The following is a 20912-nucleotide window of genomic DNA, read 5'->3' on the forward strand; positions in this document are numbered from 1 at the left end:
AGTGAACCTGGTGACACATGAAGATTGCAGTTAACAGTACAAATACAAGAATATTCTTCTATGAACTAGAACAAATGAACGTCACTATTACAAGGTGAGAAAAAATATGGTGATGCATGGGAAAAATACAATTAATGTAACTTATAGACTACAGTTAACAAAAGACTATTGTAATATTCTTGCATCAATGTCAAAGAAGGTACTATATCAATGCTAAGGGTCAACAGTAGGGGGGTATGAGATTTTTTCTTTTGGATTTAGGGAAACGTCTAAAAATTTACTGAGGTGATGATGGCAGAACTCTGATAAAAGTGAGAGCCACTTCAGATGGAGTGTACAAGTCTTAGGACTGTCATGTGGTGGATGATAGATTGTGATTAACAGTTCAAATATGACAGTGTTCTCTCATGAACTATAACAAATGTACAATACTAATACATGGTGTTACTATTAGGGGTGTATGGAAAAAATATACCAAATGTAAGCTAAGGACCATAGTTATTAGTGATATTTTGATGATGTTCTTTCATAATCTGTAACAAATGTTCCACAACAATGCAAGGTGTTAGTGAGGGGTGAAATATGAGAGTTCTGTACATTATGCATGATTTGTTTTATAAGCTCACAACTTCTATAATAACATAAAAATATACTACTGAAAAATCATGCACAGATCTAAGAGTCTCAAGCTATTGACTTCATAAAGGATTCCTTCAGATCCCTCCCCGTGAAAGATGAATACATCATCCATTTCCATTTTCAAGATACTGCCAGAGTATTAATGACTACAGAGAAAGGAGGAGAGCTCAGGTCAGTAAATGATTAGTACTCACCAGAGAAGAATAATCAAGAACTTAATGAATGATTGGGTTGATTACTGTTGATTACTGTTTCAGATTGTAGAATAGATCCTTAATCTAGGTAGAATCAAGGATCCGAGGACCTATTCCCTAATCTTGCTGAGTTGGTATCTGAGGAGATTCATTGTTAAATTAAATTGCTATTCTAACTAATAGTCTATTATTTTCCAAAATGACATTTTCTTTGTTTAAAAAAAGAATCTAGTTTTTATATGTAAGGTAACAAAGAACATTTATCCTGTGCCTACCTGATATTCAATTTTTACTCCTGTATTTCCCTCCCCCTCTTGTTAAGTTGGCAAGTTAGGGCAAAGCTCAAAGCTTTCCAATCATACAACTTTTGATTAAAATTAAATCAGAAAAAGAAAAAGATACTGTCAGGATCTAAGCCCCCTGGGAAGCCTCCATAGGTCCAAAACATAACCTAAAACCTCTTCTCTATGCATGCCTGCATCCTCTACAACATACGGGGATTAGGGTCCCAGAATCCACCACAGCACTAGGCACACATGCCATGAAATGGGTTACTTTTCTTTGCAGAGTCTCACCCTAGAACACCCTGCTCATTTAATAATCCAGCTCACCTTACAGTGTAATCTCCCACTAAAGTAGAGATGAAATCTCCTTTTCTACCAGGCCCTATGTGAGAATGTTTTGCTCTCCTACCTCACCTCATGCCATTTTTTCCTATTCTGCTCCAACCACAGTGTCGTCTCCCCCCCCCCCTCCACTTTGGGTTCTTTAACATGTGAAGATCTTTCTGACCTCAGAATCTCTGCTCATACTATTCCATCTGCCAGGGAAGCTCTTCTCTCTGTCCTTCCTGGTTTTGAGTCCTTGTCCTCTTCCATGTCTCAGCTCAAATGTCACTTCCTTAGAGGCATCCCTGACCACAATATACAAGTATCTGCCTATTTTCACACCAGTTCTTTTTATCACATGACCCTGGGTGTGGCAAAGCAATATACACCATAATTATCCTGCTTATTAATTTACCTGCTTGTTTGTCAGGCTCCCCACAAATGTAAGTTTTTAGAGGGCAGAGAACCTTAAATGAATGGTCTATCATGATTCCCAGTGTCCCCCAAAAATGCCTAGCACACATTTGGAGCTGTACAAACATTTTAAATACCTTATTCCTAATTGGTAAAAAAGCCCTGATGTGCTGCATGTTGCAAGTATTATCTTGAATTGTGCAGCTTTCCGAAGGTCTTCTCCATCTCTGCAATATGGCTTAATTGTATCACTGATTGTCTGGGGGGAAAGCCAGTTAATTTTTAAAATTATTAAGCATGTATTTCTTTGGACAGAATCAAACAGCTGAAAGAAATTCTAAAAGAAAATCTTGGCCATTTGCCACTGCTGGAATTTTTTCCCTAGTAAAATATATATTTAAATCTTAAAATAAGCTCATTTCATGTTTTGAGGACTCTAGTGCAACAGACATGACATACAACCTGCAGTTCCCTCCCCAATACTACCTTTTCAATTCATTTTTTGGATAGTGTTTTTAAGCACTACTTTATTTTATAAGGAAATAAGGAACTTACAATTTTCTGAAGAGGTACTTAATAAGCAAAACAAGAAGAACAGAACAAAAAAGAGGCAATATTCAGGAATAATGAAAGAGGAGCATTTAGAATCCCATAAAATGAATAAGGACCATAATAAGATGATAATTCATAGGAAAAGCAAGTAAATATAATTAAATATTAAGAATTGAAGATATCATATTTAATGAGTTATTTCATAGACAAGAGGAAATATTTGGCTATGGATTTTCTTTGGATGACTACTTAACAAATTTCATGTCTCTTCATCTTATCTTATGAGGGCACCCTTCTTTGATCCTTGCTGACATCCTGTAGCTCACCTCCTCACATCTATAAGTAGCATTCACTCGGACCATGGCCCCAGGTGTCAGCACTTTGGTCTCATGCAACCGTAAACATATGAGGTCCGTTGCACTGTTGGATGGTGCACAGATTAAAATCCGACTGTCAGGAAAAGTGGAATGCACCTTTGTCAAAGATATAAAAAATAGAAATAATCACATCTATAATAGGGAAACGTAATAATTTGCACCATGTTCATTTAAATGGATTTATTCTGGTCTAGAGGACAGGATAATTACAGCAAAGGAAAGTTGACTTTATTTTTTAATTTATTGCATCTTTTCAAATGAACTTTGGTATAAATCACTTAACCTCTCTGAGATTCAGGGTAAATGCAAAATAGAAATAATTGCTCTGCCTTTTAGGAAAGGCTGAAACGACAAGAGAATCATGTGAAAGTTCTTTTAGCTCTTTAGGAGGACAAATAACTCTTCAAACCCAGAAATTATTTCATATTTATTTCTATGCACCCAGCACAAAGTACCATACTAGGATAAGAGTACGTGCTCAAAAAATGCTGATCTGAACCACTGAATGGCATCACCATACTAAATACTCAAGAGTCTATAAATTTGATTCTAAATATAAATGGTGACATCTGAGACTTCTGCAGAGTGGTGGTTTTCATTCTGGTAAATGTAACATCTCTTCTGCAACAAACTTTCACGACAGAGACTTCTTTCCTAGCCCTAGGAACTAAGCTTATTAAATTTTACTTATTCGTACAAAACAAATATAACCGAATAGAATTTGAAATAGCTAGATGTCAAGCTTCTCACAACTTTGTGATTCTGTAATGGAAACTAACAATTCTTGATGAATTAAACACAATAAATGAATAAAGACTACAGGACACCAGTTTATTATTAACCACTTAACAATGGTTAAGATAGTGCCATTCCACGTAATGCTGCACTTTTAGAACTTCATGCACAACAGCACATTTAGAACTTCAGAAATGTGCTGAATCTAATGTCTCACAGTGTGCTACCTATCATTACCTGTAAAATAGCTTCTATTAATGTAACTGTCTTTCCAGTTCCAGGTGGGCCAAAAAGGATATATGGTATTGGTCGGCAGTCACCATTCAGTATCCTTATAACTGCTAATTTCTGATTTTCATTCAGCAGTGGATTGAAAAATTTCTTATCTTTTTCTTTGGCTATTCAATGTAGAAACATAAAATTAAAGTTACAAATAGAAAACTTGGAGTATCAGTTAAAGACTACTATTATTTAGGTAAGTTGTTAATGCTTCAGACTGCCATGAAGGCTAAACTGAAGCCATGAAGGAAAAACTCTTTATTTTACCATTTGTAAAACAATAGAATGAGGCATACTCCCTCTAAGAAACTATTTGTGCCATCTTTAAGCATAGCCTGGAATATTAACCTAGTTTTTAAAAAGAGAGAAACTCAGTCATACAATCCCTATTTCTGCTTATATATCCAGTGGAAGCAAAAATATTAGAGACATGATTTTCAAGTGAGAACTTAAGACCACATGTCAAGAATAACGCACAATTGTAAACCTTTTTAAAAAAATCTAAACTAAAATATTTACTCTTTACCAGTGTTCAGTAAAGAAAAGATAAATGTTACTCATTCTGGATAATACAATTTTCAGTTTAAAAATTTCCCCCATTCTTTTCTTTTTTCTAGCTAAGAGCATTTTTCTTGGTACCTAGTTTCCAGGCAAGAATCATCTTAGTTGCTCTACTGCAAACTTTAATTTAGCAAACTCATTAAAAACACACTCCCACATTACCTGTCTCTGCAGCAAACGTCACCATGCCTGGCATATCCACGGAGCTGCCACACCTCTGCTTTGACATACCTTTAGTCTGGGCCTTCATGGTTTCTCTATTCTACAAAAAATCATACAGAAAAAGTCTTAGGAAAAAAATGCTGAGGAAGACCACCTTTGTGTCCATATTGGCTTAGTTCGGTTTACTACATCTTGCAATGTTCTACATATTAGATTAATAATTAGATTAATATCTCCTTTGATATATTAATACATAATGCTAATACAGAATGAAAAGTGACAAAACAGTTTTTAAAAGGTTTATGTTTCTTTATGGATCCCGTTTTAAAATAAATATTAACACACCAACTTTTGTGATGAATAAATATTCGAACCAAAGTATTAAATTTTATCTGACTAAAATATGTGTTAACAGTAAATCCTTCTACTTTTCAAGGATCATGATCAACGTCAGTGTTGAAAATGATGATCTATTTTGGGTTTTTTTCCTTGTTTATTTTAATTTTTTTTGTATTTTTAAAGATTATACAAATGCCACATAAAAAATATAGGAGATTCCCATATGCCCTGCTCCCTACACCTCCCACATTTCCCCACATTCACAACATCTTTCATTAGTGAGGTACATTCACTGCAATTAATGAACACATTTTGGAGCATTGCCAGTAAGTGTGGATTAAAGTTTGCACTGTAGTTTATTTACACTCTCTCCCACCCAATTTGGTAGGTTATGGCAAAATTTATAAAGGTCTGTATCTGTTGTTGCAATGTCGTTCAGGACAATTCCCAAGTCCCAAAGATGCCCCTGTGTTATACCTGTTTTTCCCTCTCCCTGCCCTGATGATATATTTTGAAGTATGGGTAGAATGAAAAGTTCACTGATGTTACTTTTATCTCTCATGAACTTAGTGTACCAAACAACCTGAAAATTTTAAAAGCTTTACATTGTTTAATTAATTTCTAAAGAAGTGTAATTCTTATTTTATTTTGTTGAAGTCTATTTTATTTTATGGGGGGTTGGGAAAAGCAGGGTTGATTGAAAAATAGGATAAGTAATAAAGTATCCAGGCCCTAGAAGGACATGGTGTCAGGCAGTGAAAGGTGGAGTCAGGTTTGGAATACTAAACTGAAGGGAAGCAAAGCAACTAAAATGTCATGTGCAGGAATAAGAGTTCAAGGGGGAAGAGATATCATGTGATAGAGGTCGGGGAATTATTCTCAAAACGGTCCCCAGTCCCTCATGAGGCACATAGTGGTATACCCATTATTGTTCAAGAACAAAGCACATGAATTGAGGACCAACAAATACGAAACATTCTAGGGACCGGACACATTAGTAAATACTGGGATTACATGAATCAAAACAAACTAAAAAAATAGCCATATTTTTTGTCATGAAAGAAATTACATTCTAGCAGACTTCATCCTCCTTGGCCTATCTGAACATTTGATATACACAGTCACTCTTTCCTTCTAAAAACATTTCTATTTACATCCAGGATGCCCCATTCTCTGTTCCTACTCAATCTCTTATTCTCGGTTCTCCTTTTTAACCCAATTTTAAAGTCAAGTGTCCAAGAGCTCAATCCTTAGACCCCACCCTCTAGGTTAGCTCTTACAATCATTGGGCTTTAAATATAAATGATATGCTAATGAGCTCAGCATTTACAAAAAACAATCTTTCTCCATCTGTTCACTTAAATTGCACATGTATATAAACTGCTAAGTGGTATCTCTACTTGATCTTGAAGATTAAACACCTGATCTTCCCTACCCCCCAAAATTGCTCCACTCATAGTTTTCCTCATCTTAATGCCAACACCATTCTTCCAGGTGCTCAGGTAAAATAATCAGAGTGTCATTCTTGACAACTCTCTTTCTTTTGTATCTGACTCATATCCAATCCACCAGATAATATACCTGAAGAAATATATTCTTGAAAACATAACCAAAATCTGACCTTGTCTCATCAACTCTACTAGTACCAACTTGGATCAAGCCAAAGTCATATCTTCTGTAGGCTTCAGTTTTTGTCCATTCAGTCATGATTGAGTGCCTACAAAGATCTGGGAGTTTAGTTGACATGAAAGGAACCTACAAACCATTTCCTGGCTCTAAGACATATGGCACATGGAAGAATCAAGTATCCTACACACACATGAAGCAATAACCTCAGAAAAGATCCATGCTTCCATAATAGTTACCAACCCTGGCTATGCATTAAAATAAAATACTCATGCATAGGTCCTCCACAGATCAATGAAATCAGACTCTCTGAGAACTGATCTACACAAAATGGTCTCCACAGTCTATATTTTATTTTCACTACATCCGCCAGAGTGAGTCTGTCAAAAGTCAATGAATACTTCTACTTCTAGGTAGTTAAGTACTACAGTTGCTCTCAAAACATTAAAATAAATCAGAATCACCTGAAGGGTTGTTAAAATACAGATGACCAAAACCCACACCTAGCATTGTTTATTCAGCAGGTCTAGGATAGGGCCTGATACAATGCATTTCTAACTAGTTTCAAGGCTATTGGACTGGGAAACACTCTTTGAGAACCACTTAAGGAGTAGGTAAAGATAATCCAATACTCCTGTTGTAATTGTAACTGAAAGAATACCCAGATAAATTGCAAAAACCATTATTTTTTTAAAGACCAAGACAAATGTAAAAGCAGACATTTAATAAACTGAAATTCCAGAGAAGGAAGAACTCTGGCCTGAGGGTCAAGCGTGACCCAAGCAGAGGGATTCAATGATTAAAAGAAAACAGATCAGAGCTTTTGGTCATCAGGCCCAGATGGAACAACAAATTGGAATACAGAGAAGCCCAAAACAAAAAGCTGATCTTCCCCATGTGATATGTGATGAGTTCTGAAGAGGTACAGGACTGTAGGGATAGGCTAGAAAGTCAGAGTAAAATCTTCCATGGTCTCACAATAGATAGGAAAAGACCTGCTACATTGAAAGTACCTACAACAAACGCATGACCATATTCTCAAATATTGAGAAATATATCCAGATTTTAAATCTGCAAGGGGTAGCAGGCTAATGTGCTAAACCTGAAAATTGATGAAGGGCAGAACTCATCCAAGGCTGAGGAGTCAGACGCCCACCATACTTACTTAGTAGCTCAGGAGGGGCATGCCAGCCTAACAGTGGTGGACTAAGTCTCATTAAATCTCTAAACCAATTTCTGCCCCCAAGAAAGTGGCTGAGTGAGATGATAAAGGGCTACACGTCCTCACAGAAGCTTTGAACAACAAGCATGAACAAGAAGAAACATCTTTCTCAAAATTCTGAACAACAGTTAAAGGGATGCAATATGACGGGGAGTGCCTAATCAAGAAAAAAGCAACTTGAAAATGGTAGGGAAATGTCCCGTGAGGCCCTTGCTGGCCCCACCCCAACTGCCACACCGGCATGATGTAGAGCTAGCCTGTACTCCCAGAGCAGGTCCTTGCTCCCAGTTCCATAGAAAACACAGTAACATTTGTGTGCATACTGGCTGCAGGTATGACTGTGCCGCTCTCACTGGTAGTGGCCTAAGGGACTGAACCAGGACATTCGTCAGATGCTTGCCAGCTCAGAATTTGTTCTGCATGCAGAAGGCAGCTAAGAGAGCTCTCCCAGAGAACTCTGTAGCAAAACCATCAAATCACAGTCACCTGGGGTAAAGGTTTGCTAGCTGTGGGACACAGGGAACAGCGCCTCAGACAGCGAAGCAACACTGTTGCCTAGGGGAAACTGGGTCCTTTTCTATCAATCTAAATGGGGGATTTCCTAAGGCCATGCCCACAAGTCCAAGACAAGACACATGCACAGAAAGGACCAAGAAGAACCTTAAAAATTTTGCCTACACCTATTCCCTAACCTCATATGGTTAAGCTCTGAAGGAGAGAACTGGCCTAGGCCAATGTACAAAGATTGGGAAAGGTGTTTTCTTTTTTCCTTCTTCTCTTTTTTTGTTAACTCCTGGCAGTCAAAGATATCTCTGTCATAACACTAATTGGATGCAAACCTAAGGAAAAGATGCCTCCAACTCTAAATTCCAGCAATAATATACTCAAATATCAAAATGTCTACATTTCAGCAAAAGACTACAAAATAATCCACAAAACAGAAGTGATGGCCTGTGCAAAGGAGAAGATTAAAGAATTAGAAACCATCAATGAGGAGGTTCAGACTTGGGACATTGCAGGCAAAGACTTTTTTTTAAAAAATGATCCTAAATATGCTCAAAGAACTAAAAGAAAATATGGACAAAGAACTAAAGGAAATTAGGAAAATAACAGAAGAACACACTGAGAATATCAATAGAGATAAAAATCTTGAAAAGGAATCAGAATTGAAGATCACAGTAACAAAAATAGAAAATTCTCTATAGGAATTCAACAGCAGACTGGAGCTGAAGGAAGAAAGAATCAGTTGAACTTAAATATGTGATAATTGAAATCATTCCATCTGAGGAGCAGAAAGCAAAAAATAATAAAGAAAATTGAACAGAGCCTGAGAGATCTGTGGGACACCATCCAGCACATATGCATTGTGGAAGTTCCAGAAGGAGAAGAAAAAAAGAAAGGGGCTGAGAGAATATTAAAATAAATGATGGCTGTAAACTTAACGAATTTAAAGGAAGATATGCATGTACACACCCAAGAATGTCAATGAATTCCAAACACAAGAAACCCAAATACACACACACTGAGACAAATAACAATCAAACTTTTGAATGCCAAAAATAAAGAGAGAATTCTGAAAGCTGCAAGAAACAAGCTGTGTGTCACAAGCAATGGAGCCTCAATTAGATCAAGAGTTGATGTCTCATCAGAAACCATGGAAGCAGTGGGATGACATATTTAAGGTGATGAAAGCAAAACCTTGCCAACCAAGAATTCTATACCTGGCAAAACTGTCTTCCAAAAATGAGGCAGAGTAAGGCATTCCCAGATAAACAAGTGCTGAGGGAGTTCACCACCACTAAAACAGTCCTACAAGAAAGGATACAGAGTTCTGCAAGTTGAAAAGAAAGGACACTAGACAATAGATCAAAGATGCATGAAGAAAGAGTTATCTCTGGTAAAGGTAACAACACAGGTAAATACAAATAACAATAATATTGTATTTTTGATTTATAACCCCACTTTTTAATTCCTGCAAACCTAAAATGCAAATGTATAAAAAGTATGATAAATTAATGGTTTTGGATTCATATCACGTAAGTATGTAATTTGTGACAAGAACTACATAAAGGTAGAAGGATGAAAGTGTATAGGAGCTCAGTTTGTGTATGCTATTAAATTTAAGTTGGTATCAAACCAAACATGATTCTTAGAGATTTAGGATGTTGAATTTAAGCCCCATGGCAACCAGAAAGAATCAGAGAACTTGCAAACTCACAGAGACAGAAAGTACAGTACAGTTTACTAGTGGTGGAAGGCAGGAGGAATGGGGAGTTAATGCAAAATAGGTATAAGGTTTCTGATTAGGGTAATGGGAAAGCTCTAGTAATAGATGGTAGTGAGAGCACCATAAAATTCTGTATATGATTAATCCCACTGAATGGTATGCTTGGGAGTTGTTAAAATAGGCAAGTTTTTGTTGTACATATGTTTCCAAAATGAGAGAGAAGAGAGAGAGCATGCACACAACCAAAGAGACAATGACAATTAAATGCAGTACTTGATCCAAGATAGGGTGTAATAATGGAAGAGAAAACATTCAAAAGGACATCATTGGAACATATGAAAAAATTGGAATATACACTAGAAGTTTGTATCAAAGTTAAATTTCTTGAACTTGATATCTGTACTTAATATGGTTATAAAGGTGAATATCCTTGTTCTTAGGAAATGTACACAGAAGTAAGAAGTATTCAAGGAGCATGATGCATAAAATCTACTCTTAAATGTTCAGAAAATAGATCAATAAATAGATGATAGATAGCTAGGCAGACAGATAGAATGATACAACAAATGTTGCAAAATGTTAAAATTGCTGGAACTGGGTGATGGAGTTATGATGGAGTTCTCTGTATGGAGGTTGTATTATTTTTGCAACTCTCCTGGAAATTTGGAATTATTTCAAAATAAAAAGTTTTTAAAAAATGTAGGCAAAGGATCTGAAATATACATTTATTTCCAAATAGGATATACAAATGACCATGAAGGACATGAAAAGATTCTCAACATCATTAATTATCATGGAAATGCAAATAAAAAACACAATGAGACACTACATCATACCCAGTAGGATGGATATTATTAAAAAATCAGAAAATAAGAAGTATTGGTAAGTGTGTGGAGAAAATGGAATCCTTGGGCATTGCTTGTACAATGTAAAATGATACAGTCAATGTAGAAAAGAGTTTGGCAGTTCCTCACAAAGTTAAAAATAGGATTACCATATGACTCAGCAATTTATTCCTAGGGATATACCCCAAAAGAATACTTGTACACCAGTGTTCATAGAAGCATTATGCCAATAGCCAAAAGATGGAAACCATTCAAGTGTTCATCACCAGGTGAAAGGATAAACAAAAGGTGGCATAGCCAAACAATGGAATATTATTCAGACATAAAAAGGAATGAATTTATGTTACATTCTATAACACGCAAAAGCCTTGAAAATAGGTAAAATAAATCAAACACAAAAGGAAAATATTCTATGATTACACTTCTATGAAATATCTAGAATAAGGAAATTCACAGAGACTGAAAGTAGTTTAGAGGTTACCACTTTCTGGGGAGAGGAGAAATGGGGATTTACTGTTTAACAGGTAGAGAGTTTCTGTCTTAGTAATGAAAACGTTTTGGTAATAGATGGTGGAAATGGTAGCATAAAATTTTTATTTTTATTTTTTTTTCTTTTTATTTTTTTTTACTATTTTTTTAAATTGATTTTGTAAAAATATTACATTAAAAAAATATGAGGTCCCATTCGACCCCACCTCCCCCACCGCACCCCTCCCCCCCCCAACAACACTCACTCCCATCATCATGACACATCCATTGCATTTGGTAAGTACATCTCTGGGCATCTCTGCACCTCATGGTCATTGGTCCACATCATGGCCCACACTCTTCCCCATTCCATCCAGTGAGCCCTGGGAGGATTAACAATGTCCAGTGATGGTAGCATAAAATTTTTAATGCAGTTAATGTCACTAAATTCTAAGCTTAAAAATGGCTAAAATGGCAAATTTCTTAAAAATAAGAAAGAAACAGAGAAAAATCTCATGTAAATAATAGAAACCTCCACCTCAGCAACCCAGAAAAACAATAAATAAATCCAAGAAAGAAGGAAAGAAACAACAAAAATAGAAGCACAATAAATTTGAAAATATAGAAAAGAGACAAAAATCAAGGAAACAGAAAGCAGATTCTATGAAAACACTAGTAAAACTCATAAATCTCTAGCAAGACCGCCAAAGTAAAATGAGAGAAGAGACAAATTACCAGAATCAAGATTGCAAGAGAAGAAAGCCTGCATATATCAAAAGAAGAATATGGGAATAGTATGAACACTCTACACACATAAATTTGAGAATTTTAATGAAATGGAACAATTCCTCAAAAAGAACAAACTTCAACTTGCTTATTATGAAATAGATCATTTGGATAGCCCTATCGCTATTAAGAAAATTTAGCTTTAACTTAAAAACTCCCAAAACAGAAATCTGCAAACCTGGTTAGTATAACTGTAGAAATCTAAGAAAATGTTAGATTGAACCCAGTTCCTCCAAATACTAAATGGGAGCTCAATTGCTTGAGCCACAGCCACCTCCTTCTAACAAAATGTTTTAAGAAGAAATGTCATTAATTCTACATAAGCTCATACACAAATTAAGAGAGGATACTACTTAACTCATTTTATGAGGCCAGCATTACCCTGATACCAAAACAAGACAAGAAGTGTACACACACACACAAAAGAAAACGACAGACCAACATCACCCATGTAAATAGACACAAAACTTCATATCAAAACATTAAGAAATACGGGAAACGGACTTTGGCCCAGTGGTTAGGGCGTCCGCCTACCATATGGGAGGTCGGCGGTTCAAACCCCGGCCTCCTTGACCCGTGTGGAGCTGGCCATGCGCAGTGCTGATGCGCGCAAGGAGTGCCCTGCCACGCAAGGGTGTCCCCCGCGTGGGGGAGCCCCAGCGCAAGGAGTGCGCCCGTGAGGAGAGCCGCCCAGTGCAAAAAGAAAGAGCAGCCTGCCCAGGAATGGCGCCGCCCACACTTCCCGTGCCGCTGACGACAACAGAAGCGGACAAAGAAACAAGACGCAGCAAACAGACACCAAGAACAGACAAACGGGGGGGGGGGGGAGGAATTAAATAAATAAATAAATCTTTAAAAAAAAAAACAAAACATTAAGAAATAGATTTCTGCAATATATAAAAATAATTACACACCAGGATCAAGTAGGGGTTTACTCCAGGGATGCAAGGCAGATACAATTTTCAAAAATCAATCAATGTATTGATAGAGTAAAGAAGAAAACACATGTGATAATAGGAATTGCTTCTCAGAAGCATTTGACAAATTCAGCATGCATTCAAGATAAAAATTCCTGGAAAACTAGGAATAGAGAGGAACATAGTCAACTTGGCAAAGATTATCTAATAAAACCTAAAGTTAACATATTTAATGGTCAAATATTCATTGCTTTCCCCCTAAAGCCAGGTACAAACAAGGATGTTCTCTCTCACCATTCATATTTAAATAAAATTGCAAGGTCTCACCAACTCAGTAAGACTAAAACGGGAAGTAAATACTAGACAGATAAAAAAGAAATACAGAAAACTGTCTCTGTTTGCAGTGGTATGATAGTCTATGTAGAAAATCCCAATAAACCTACCAAAAAAGTCCTGAAATGCAATAACTTTCTGCAGGAATGTCACAGGATACAAGATTTTCATCCAAACATCAATTGTGTTTCATTATTATAGCTTTCTTGGAATGATAAAACTATAGCGATGGAATACAGATTAGGTGGTTGTCAGGGGTTAGGAATGGTGGGATTACAGGGTTGGGCATGACTGTAAAGGTGGCAGCACAAGGGAGATTTGATGGTGAAGGAATAGTTCTGTAGTCTGAATGAGATGGTGGTTACAGGAATCTACACAAGTGATAAAAGGGCATAGAATGACACATACGCTTTATATTAATGTTCATTTCCTGATTTTTATATTATACTACAGTTATATAAGATATAAGCAAAGGGGTAAACTAGCTGAAGGGTACATGGGACTTCTCTGTAGTATCTTTGCAATTTCCTTTAAATGTAGAATTATTTCAAAATAAAAAGTTTTAGAAAAGCATCAATTTCTACAGATTTGTATTTTGTTTTCTCACATATTATAGCACTATTAGTACTACTTAAATTTTAGGTAAATTTACATTAAATCTATTTTATGGTATATTTGAATTGGTTTTAATCTCTGGTTTTGGTTTCCTACTGACTTACCCTCCCCTAATAGTCCAGTATTCGGGAGATATTATATCTGCAATGATTTCACAATCTACCTAAAAATATCAAAGTAATTACAATATTACCATAGTGAGAGACTGTTCACCAGAAGTGTTATCTTCTGTATGGTTCCAATTCTTTGCAACTTGAAGAGACTTTAAGATTATAGGGTCTGGAAATAGTACTTTAAAATGAAAGAAGATGAGAGGATATATATTACTGACAAGGATAGTGAAGAAATAAAGCAATGTCTATTTTTTATGACCATCTCTATCAAAAGTAACACAGTGGGTAGTCTACTCCCTTCCTTTCTCTACCCTATTGCAATGTTTCCATATTATAACATAGACACAAGTACCGGATATTCTTTGCATCAAAGCCATTTGTCTAATCATAAGGAAAAAGTAAACACATTAAAGTGAGAGGAAAAACAGAACCTCTTATATTTTTAATGTAACATTTTTGTGATCTATGTATCTTTAAAAAACTACAATAAAAAATAAATGCTAAAAAAAAGCAGAAAACACAAAAGTCCCTCAATACAAAGTTCAAAATACTTGCAAATCTTATAACTTTATTTTCAATATATGATTCAACACAGTTTTATTTAACACGTTACATTAAGATTCTATAAATAGACCAAAGAAAATGGAACTTCATAAACTTCCACAAAAATAATACCTTTTGCATCTAAATGTCTGACTTGTTCAACTGCAAAGTGACATCGTCTACTTGGAGTCCTGTCAAAAAGAGACCAGAAAATAACTCACTTTAAGTCAAAAAAAAAGTTAAGACTCAAAAGGTGCTGGGATGAGTATATAATCTTTACATTACAAAGGTTCCTCTACGAAATCTGAAGGACTAAGGCATCCTAAATATTTATGTAAACTCTTCTTATAATAGAATTATCTAAGACGTAAGTAGAGCATAGACACCCTCTTATTTTCTGGGAGTATTTCTATTTTAATGTATAAATTGCACAAGAAGAAAAGTAAAAAACCATCTATGAATGTTGACCATTTTGAGTCAGTTGAAAAGTCATTTCGATTGTGAAAGGATCAGTCATTTAAAATTAACTGTGAATGACAAATCAATGGAGACTAAAACTCCATCTTCAAAAAACAAGGCATGATAAAGACTCCAAAAGAGAAAGAAGAAAGAATATCTAGGACAAAACAAGCAAGGATGCAAGAGCTGAGAAATACTTTCTAAAAACTGGGGATAAAAACAGATTTCTCTAAAAATCCAGGTTTGAGGTCATGAAAAGCCCATCTAACAATTCTTCAATAAGAACACTGAACAAAAAAGGACACAGACATAGAAGCAAAAACATTACTGTGAGTTCTATAATACAGAATTGTGTTTGTGTGTATATTTGAACCTTGAAAAAGAAAAACCTAGACAATCCCTCTGTACTAACTGCCAGTGGGTTTCCCAGAGCCAATAAGGATAATCATCACCTAACTATTACATGATTAAGTCTCTAGCACGAAGGTCTGTTATATACATCCCTTTTCCAAATCCACTCCCCAAGAGAATTTTACATGAGGGCTTTCTAAGGAATGAAGCAAATGAGGCCCACTCTGTCCTCTCAAATATATGCTTCAACCAAGAGTTGGGCTGGGATACCATGAACTTCATTCAAATACAAATAATAAGCAAAAAGGAATCATCCTGGGACTAACCAAATTGCCTTGAAGAAAATAAAAAAACTTAAAACAGCAATTACTAAGCAAGCAAATTGACTTAAATTTTGGTCCCTTCCAGCCCAGATGTCTTTCACAAGTACAGTCTCAAGTCCTCAAGAAATGGATAAACTGATGCTATGTAAACTCTTCCATAGGAGTGAGAAAGGCAGAAAACTTCTAAACTTTTCAAAGATATCGCAATAAAGACACCAAAGCCTGGAAAAGATACCGAGAAACAAGAACAACTTATAGACCATAAATTTACTCCTAAATATTGATTGAAAATATGAATAAAACATTACTCAATGAGTTCCTGAAGCACACTAAAAGACACAAAAATCAAGTAATACCAAGGTTTTCATTCCAGGTGGTATACAAGGCAGGTTTAATGTTACATGGTTAATTATTTAAAAATATATAAAAGGAAAAACATGATTATTTTTATAAATTTTGAATAGGCACTGAATGAAAATATAACACCTAGACCTTTAAATAATAATCTTAAGGGATCAGTATTAATAGATAATTCCTAAACTAGATTAACCCAAAAGACAACAGGATGTTTTATTTAGTAATTCTGGTATGAGGCCAAGAATCTAAATTAAAAGCACATTCCTGGGAAGCAGATGTGGCTCAAGTCGTTGGGCACCTGCCTCCCATGTTGGGAGGTCTGGGTTCAGTTCCTGATGCCTCCTAAAGAAGACAAGAAAGACAGCAAGCTGACATAACAAGATGATGCAATGAGAAGACCCCCGAGGAAACACAATGAGAGACACAATAAGCAGGGAACAGAGGTGGCTCAACTAATAGGGCAGCTCCCTCCTACATGGGAGGTCACCAGGTTTGGTTTCTGATACTTCCAAAAAAAAAAAAAAGAAGACCAGCAGACACATAGAGAGCAGAGAGTGAGTGCACAAACAACAGGGGGTGGGGGGAGAAATAAATAAAATAAATCTTTAGGAAAAATAATAGCACATTCCAAGATAATATGATGTTACTGCTCTGGGCTTTGGGAACCACTACTCTAGACTTTCTCATCTGAGAAAACAAAGAAACAGCTTCCCATATATCCATTCACTGTTCTATCTCACTTTCTCCTTTTACCTAACATCTTGAAAAAGATTCATGTACATTCACTGTGTCTCTTTCTCTTTTTTTTAAAGATTTATTTATATACTTATTTATTTCTCTCCCCTCCCCCCCACCCTGGTTGTTTGTTCTTTGTGTCTCTTTGCTGCGTCTTCTTTGTCCACTTCTGTTGTTGTCAGCAGCACGGGAATCTGTGTTTCTTTTGTTGCATCATCTTGTTGTGTCAGCTCTCCATGTGTGCGGTGCCATTCCTGGGCAGGCTGCACTTTCTTTCGCGCTGGGCGGTTCCCCTTACGGGGTGCACTCCTTGCACGTGGGGCTCCCCTACGTGGGGGACACCCCTGCGTGGCACAGCACTCCTTGCGTGCATCAGCACTGCACATGGGCCAGCTGCACACGGGTCAAGGAGGCCTGGGGTTTGAACCACGGACCTCCCATGTGGCAGACGGACGCCCTAACCACTGGGCCAAGTCCGCTGCCATGTGTCTCTTTCTTTACAACACATTCACATTCAACATACTCCAACCTGTCTCTAAGTCAACCACATTATCAAAAATGCCAGAATATAACAGTTGACATAACCAGTAATAAACATCCTTATTTTTTCCTTTCATACAAACACTGAAGCAAGTAATCTCTGGTGATAGAATGGAGGTATATCCCTGGACATGGGAGGTGGAGGAAGTAGGGTCAGGAGGAAGGAATTACAAAGTGGCATGAAGAATCTTTTGGGGGTTATATGTATCTTCATTATTTTGATTGAGGTGATGGTTTCACCACACATAATATAACAAAATTATCTTATTCTACACTTCACATATGTACAGTTTATAATGTCAATTTTACCTCAAATCAAGCTGGTTAAAACTAAATAAAAATGATTAGTAATGAAGTTATAAATGTCTAGTATGGAAATTGGTTTATGGAGCCCACTTAGGATTTCTAAAGTATAAAATCTTTCAATACATGTCTGACAACATTACTGGAATACCAAAGAATATACTTTTTTTTTTTTTTTTTTAATTTTTTATTTTTTATTGACTTTGTAATAATATTACATTAAAAATATATATGTGAGGTCCCATTCAACCCCACCCCCCCACCCCCCCCTCTCCCCCCCCCCCCCAACAACACTCGTTCCCATCATCATGACACATCCATTGGATTTGGTAAGTACATCTTTGGGCACCTCTGCACCTCATATACATTGGTTCACATCATGGCCCATACTCTCCTCTATTCCATCATGTAGGCCCTGTGAGGATTTACAATGTCCGGTGATTACCTCTGAAGCACCATCCAGGGCAGCTCCATGTCCCGAAGACGCCTCCACCTCTCATCTCTTCCTGCCTTTCCCCATACCCTTTGTCCATTATGTCCACTTTTCCCAATCCAATGCCACCTCTTCTATGTGGACACTGGATTGGTTGTGTCCATTGCACCTTTATGTCAAGAGGAGGCTCAGATTCCACCTGGATGCTGGATGCAATCCTCCCATTATCAGTTGTAATCACTCTAGGCTCCATGGTGTGGTGGTTGTCCTTCATCTCCATCTTAGCTGAGTGTGGTAAGTCCAATAAATCAGATTGTAGGTGCTGGAGTCTGTTGAGGCTCAGGATCTGGCTATCACATTGTCAGTCCAGAGATTCAAATCCCCTAAATATATCTTAAACCCCAACATTAACTGCACCTCCAGCACATTAGCATGAAAGTCTTATGAAGGGAGATCTGAGTCCAGATTCATCACACATAAACTCCATTTCCAAAGAGGGGCCATCTGCCCTGGTAGTTAACCCCATCGGCCATGACCATAACTCCCATGGGTCTCTTTAGCCCTCAAAGGGACCAATATCTGGGGGTTGTATCTGCTTTATCTGTCTCTCTGACTCTGCTCAGTTGTGCATGAGGGCAAACCTTCTGCCAGCCTCCAGACTCTTTTTTAGAAACTCGTAGCCATATAAACTCATTTCTCCTTTCCATTTCCCCCTTACTTTAGGTCAAACAGCAAAGAATATACTTTAAATCCTAAACAGAATATTGGTACTAACCACGAAGAAAAACAAGTTTTTACAAAATTCATTAAAAGACTTACCTATTAAATATGAATTCTACATCCATAGGTTCAAATTTATATGTTTCATGAAATTCTGGATTAATTGTAAAAGTTATCTCGTCTTGATGAATCTGAAAAGGCAACACGCAATTTAATATTCTAAACTGTAATTAATTGATTTAATGTAAACAGCAATATTTTACAGATTTCATTCCACATATATGAGCTAAAATTTAATTTTTAGATATCTGAAAAACTAACTGAAAATAATAAATCACTATGCATTACATTAAATAAACAGGAGGAAATGATCAATGTAGACATCCTTCTCAACAAATACCTGCTGAAATTCTATTTACCAGGCCACGTTTACCAAGTGAGGAAGAGACAGGCTACTGACCCTGAGGAGATGTATAAACAAATACTTACCATACAAAGTGATACTTGCTATGTGAAAGCCTAGATTAAAAGTCATTACTGAACTTCCCCTTCTAGCAATATAGAGGAATAAATATTCTGGGAAGCCTTCCAACTATAACTAGATCAAATTTTTGTTCTTCTCCTGGACCAGCAGGAAATTTGTGAGGGCACATTGGAAGAGAAATAGGAAGTAAGGAAGCAAACCTCTGAGTTGAATATGGAACTGAAATGTAAAGCAGTGAGCATATACACTCAAGAAAGGTTTCCTGGGGAAACAGATGTGGCTCAAACAATTGGGCGCCTGCCTACTACATGGGAGGTCCTGGGTTCGTTTCCCAAGGTGACTCCTAGAAAGGATGAGGGGGACAGTGAGCCAATTTGATGGGCTGGTGCGGTGAGCTGATGCAAAAAGATGGCACAATGAGGAAACACAATGAGAGCCACAACAATCAGGAAGATGATGTGGCTCAAGTGATTGGGCACCTCCCTCCCACATGGGAGGTCCTGCGTTCCATTCCCAGTGCTTCCTAAAAAACAAAGATGACTAGCAGACACAGAAGGCACACAACAAGCAGATGCAGAGTGCGGAGCACAAAAATTAAGGGGTGGGGAGTAAATAAATAAATAAAATAAAATCTTAAAAAAAAAAGATTCCTGGACTTCAGGTGCATTCAAAAGTAATAGACTAAGAAACTGTGACTTAAACATGTGGTGAGAAAAATCAGCTGATCCTGAGATTACTTGATCAACAAACGTACTGGGAAAGCATAGGAGTTGTCCCAAGCCAGCGCCATATGATCCAGCAATTCTTCTACTAGGAATATATCCAGAAGAAATGAAATCTGTAATGTGAACAGACATTTGCACACACAGATGTTCACAGCGGTGTTATTCCCAATTGCCAAAAGAGGAAACAACCCAAGTATCCACCAAGTGATGAACGGATTAACAAAATGTGGTATATCCATAGGACGCAATACTATGCTACTGTAAGAAGAAATGAAATTGGGACACATACGATTTTGAAGACATTATGCTAAGTGAAATAAGGCAGACACAAAAGATAAATATTGCATGGTATCACAAATAGGAATAAAATATGAAGAATAAATGCACGGAGCTAAAATCTAGAGTATAGGTTATTAGAAGATAGGAGGAGGGCTTAGGAGAGGTACTGATGCTTAATGTATGTAGAAATTTTAATTAGCTTGACTATAAAAGTGTGGTAATGGATAGAGTTGGTTACATATTATAGTGTGTACAACAAACGCAGCTGGTTTGTAAATGGGATTGTTGCATTAAAGGTTGTTATAGGGATGTAAATGTCAATTGAAGGAAAGCTAGAGAATAATCTAGACACTGAATAACATAGTGAACCCAGAGATGGATGAGAATTGTGGTTAATAGTACAAATACAAGAATGTCCTTCTATGAACTAAGACAAATGTACATTACTATTGCAAGGTTGTAAGAATGCAGAGAAGCATGGGAAAAATACAATTAATGTAACCTATGGAATATAGTTAACAATACTGTAATATTCTTGCATCAGTGCCAAAGATGCCTGTGTTAATAATAGGGGGTATAGAAAAAATATACCAAAATTATGCTGAAGACCATAGATAGTGGTACTAGTCTGATGATATTATCTCATAA

At 36.7% G+C, this 20912-nt stretch overlaps 1 protein-coding gene across 1 annotated transcript in view; it reads right to left on the reverse strand.

Moving 5' to 3' along the window:
- Nucleotides 1-20912, reverse strand: part of LOC101428028 (RNA helicase Mov10l1-like) — an 82223-nt gene that overhangs the window by 38434 nt on the left and 22877 nt on the right. The window contains exons 7-13 of the mRNA XM_058291138.2: nucleotides 18876-18967; nucleotides 14688-14746; nucleotides 14093-14190; nucleotides 4522-4621; nucleotides 3757-3917; nucleotides 2734-2880; nucleotides 1993-2114 (exon numbers count right to left, since the gene is read on the reverse strand). Coding sequence (XP_058147121.2) covers nucleotides 1993-2114; nucleotides 2734-2880; nucleotides 3757-3917; nucleotides 4522-4621; nucleotides 14093-14190; nucleotides 14688-14746; nucleotides 18876-18967 — 779 coding nt within the window. The remainder of the gene's footprint in view (nucleotides 1-1992; nucleotides 2115-2733; nucleotides 2881-3756; nucleotides 3918-4521; nucleotides 4622-14092; nucleotides 14191-14687; nucleotides 14747-18875; nucleotides 18968-20912) is intronic.

This window comes from Dasypus novemcinctus, chromosome X, assembly GCF_030445035.2.
Source record: "Dasypus novemcinctus isolate mDasNov1 chromosome X, mDasNov1.1.hap2, whole genome shotgun sequence".
In the NCBI taxonomy this organism is placed as follows: domain Eukaryota; kingdom Metazoa; phylum Chordata; class Mammalia; order Cingulata; family Dasypodidae; genus Dasypus; species Dasypus novemcinctus.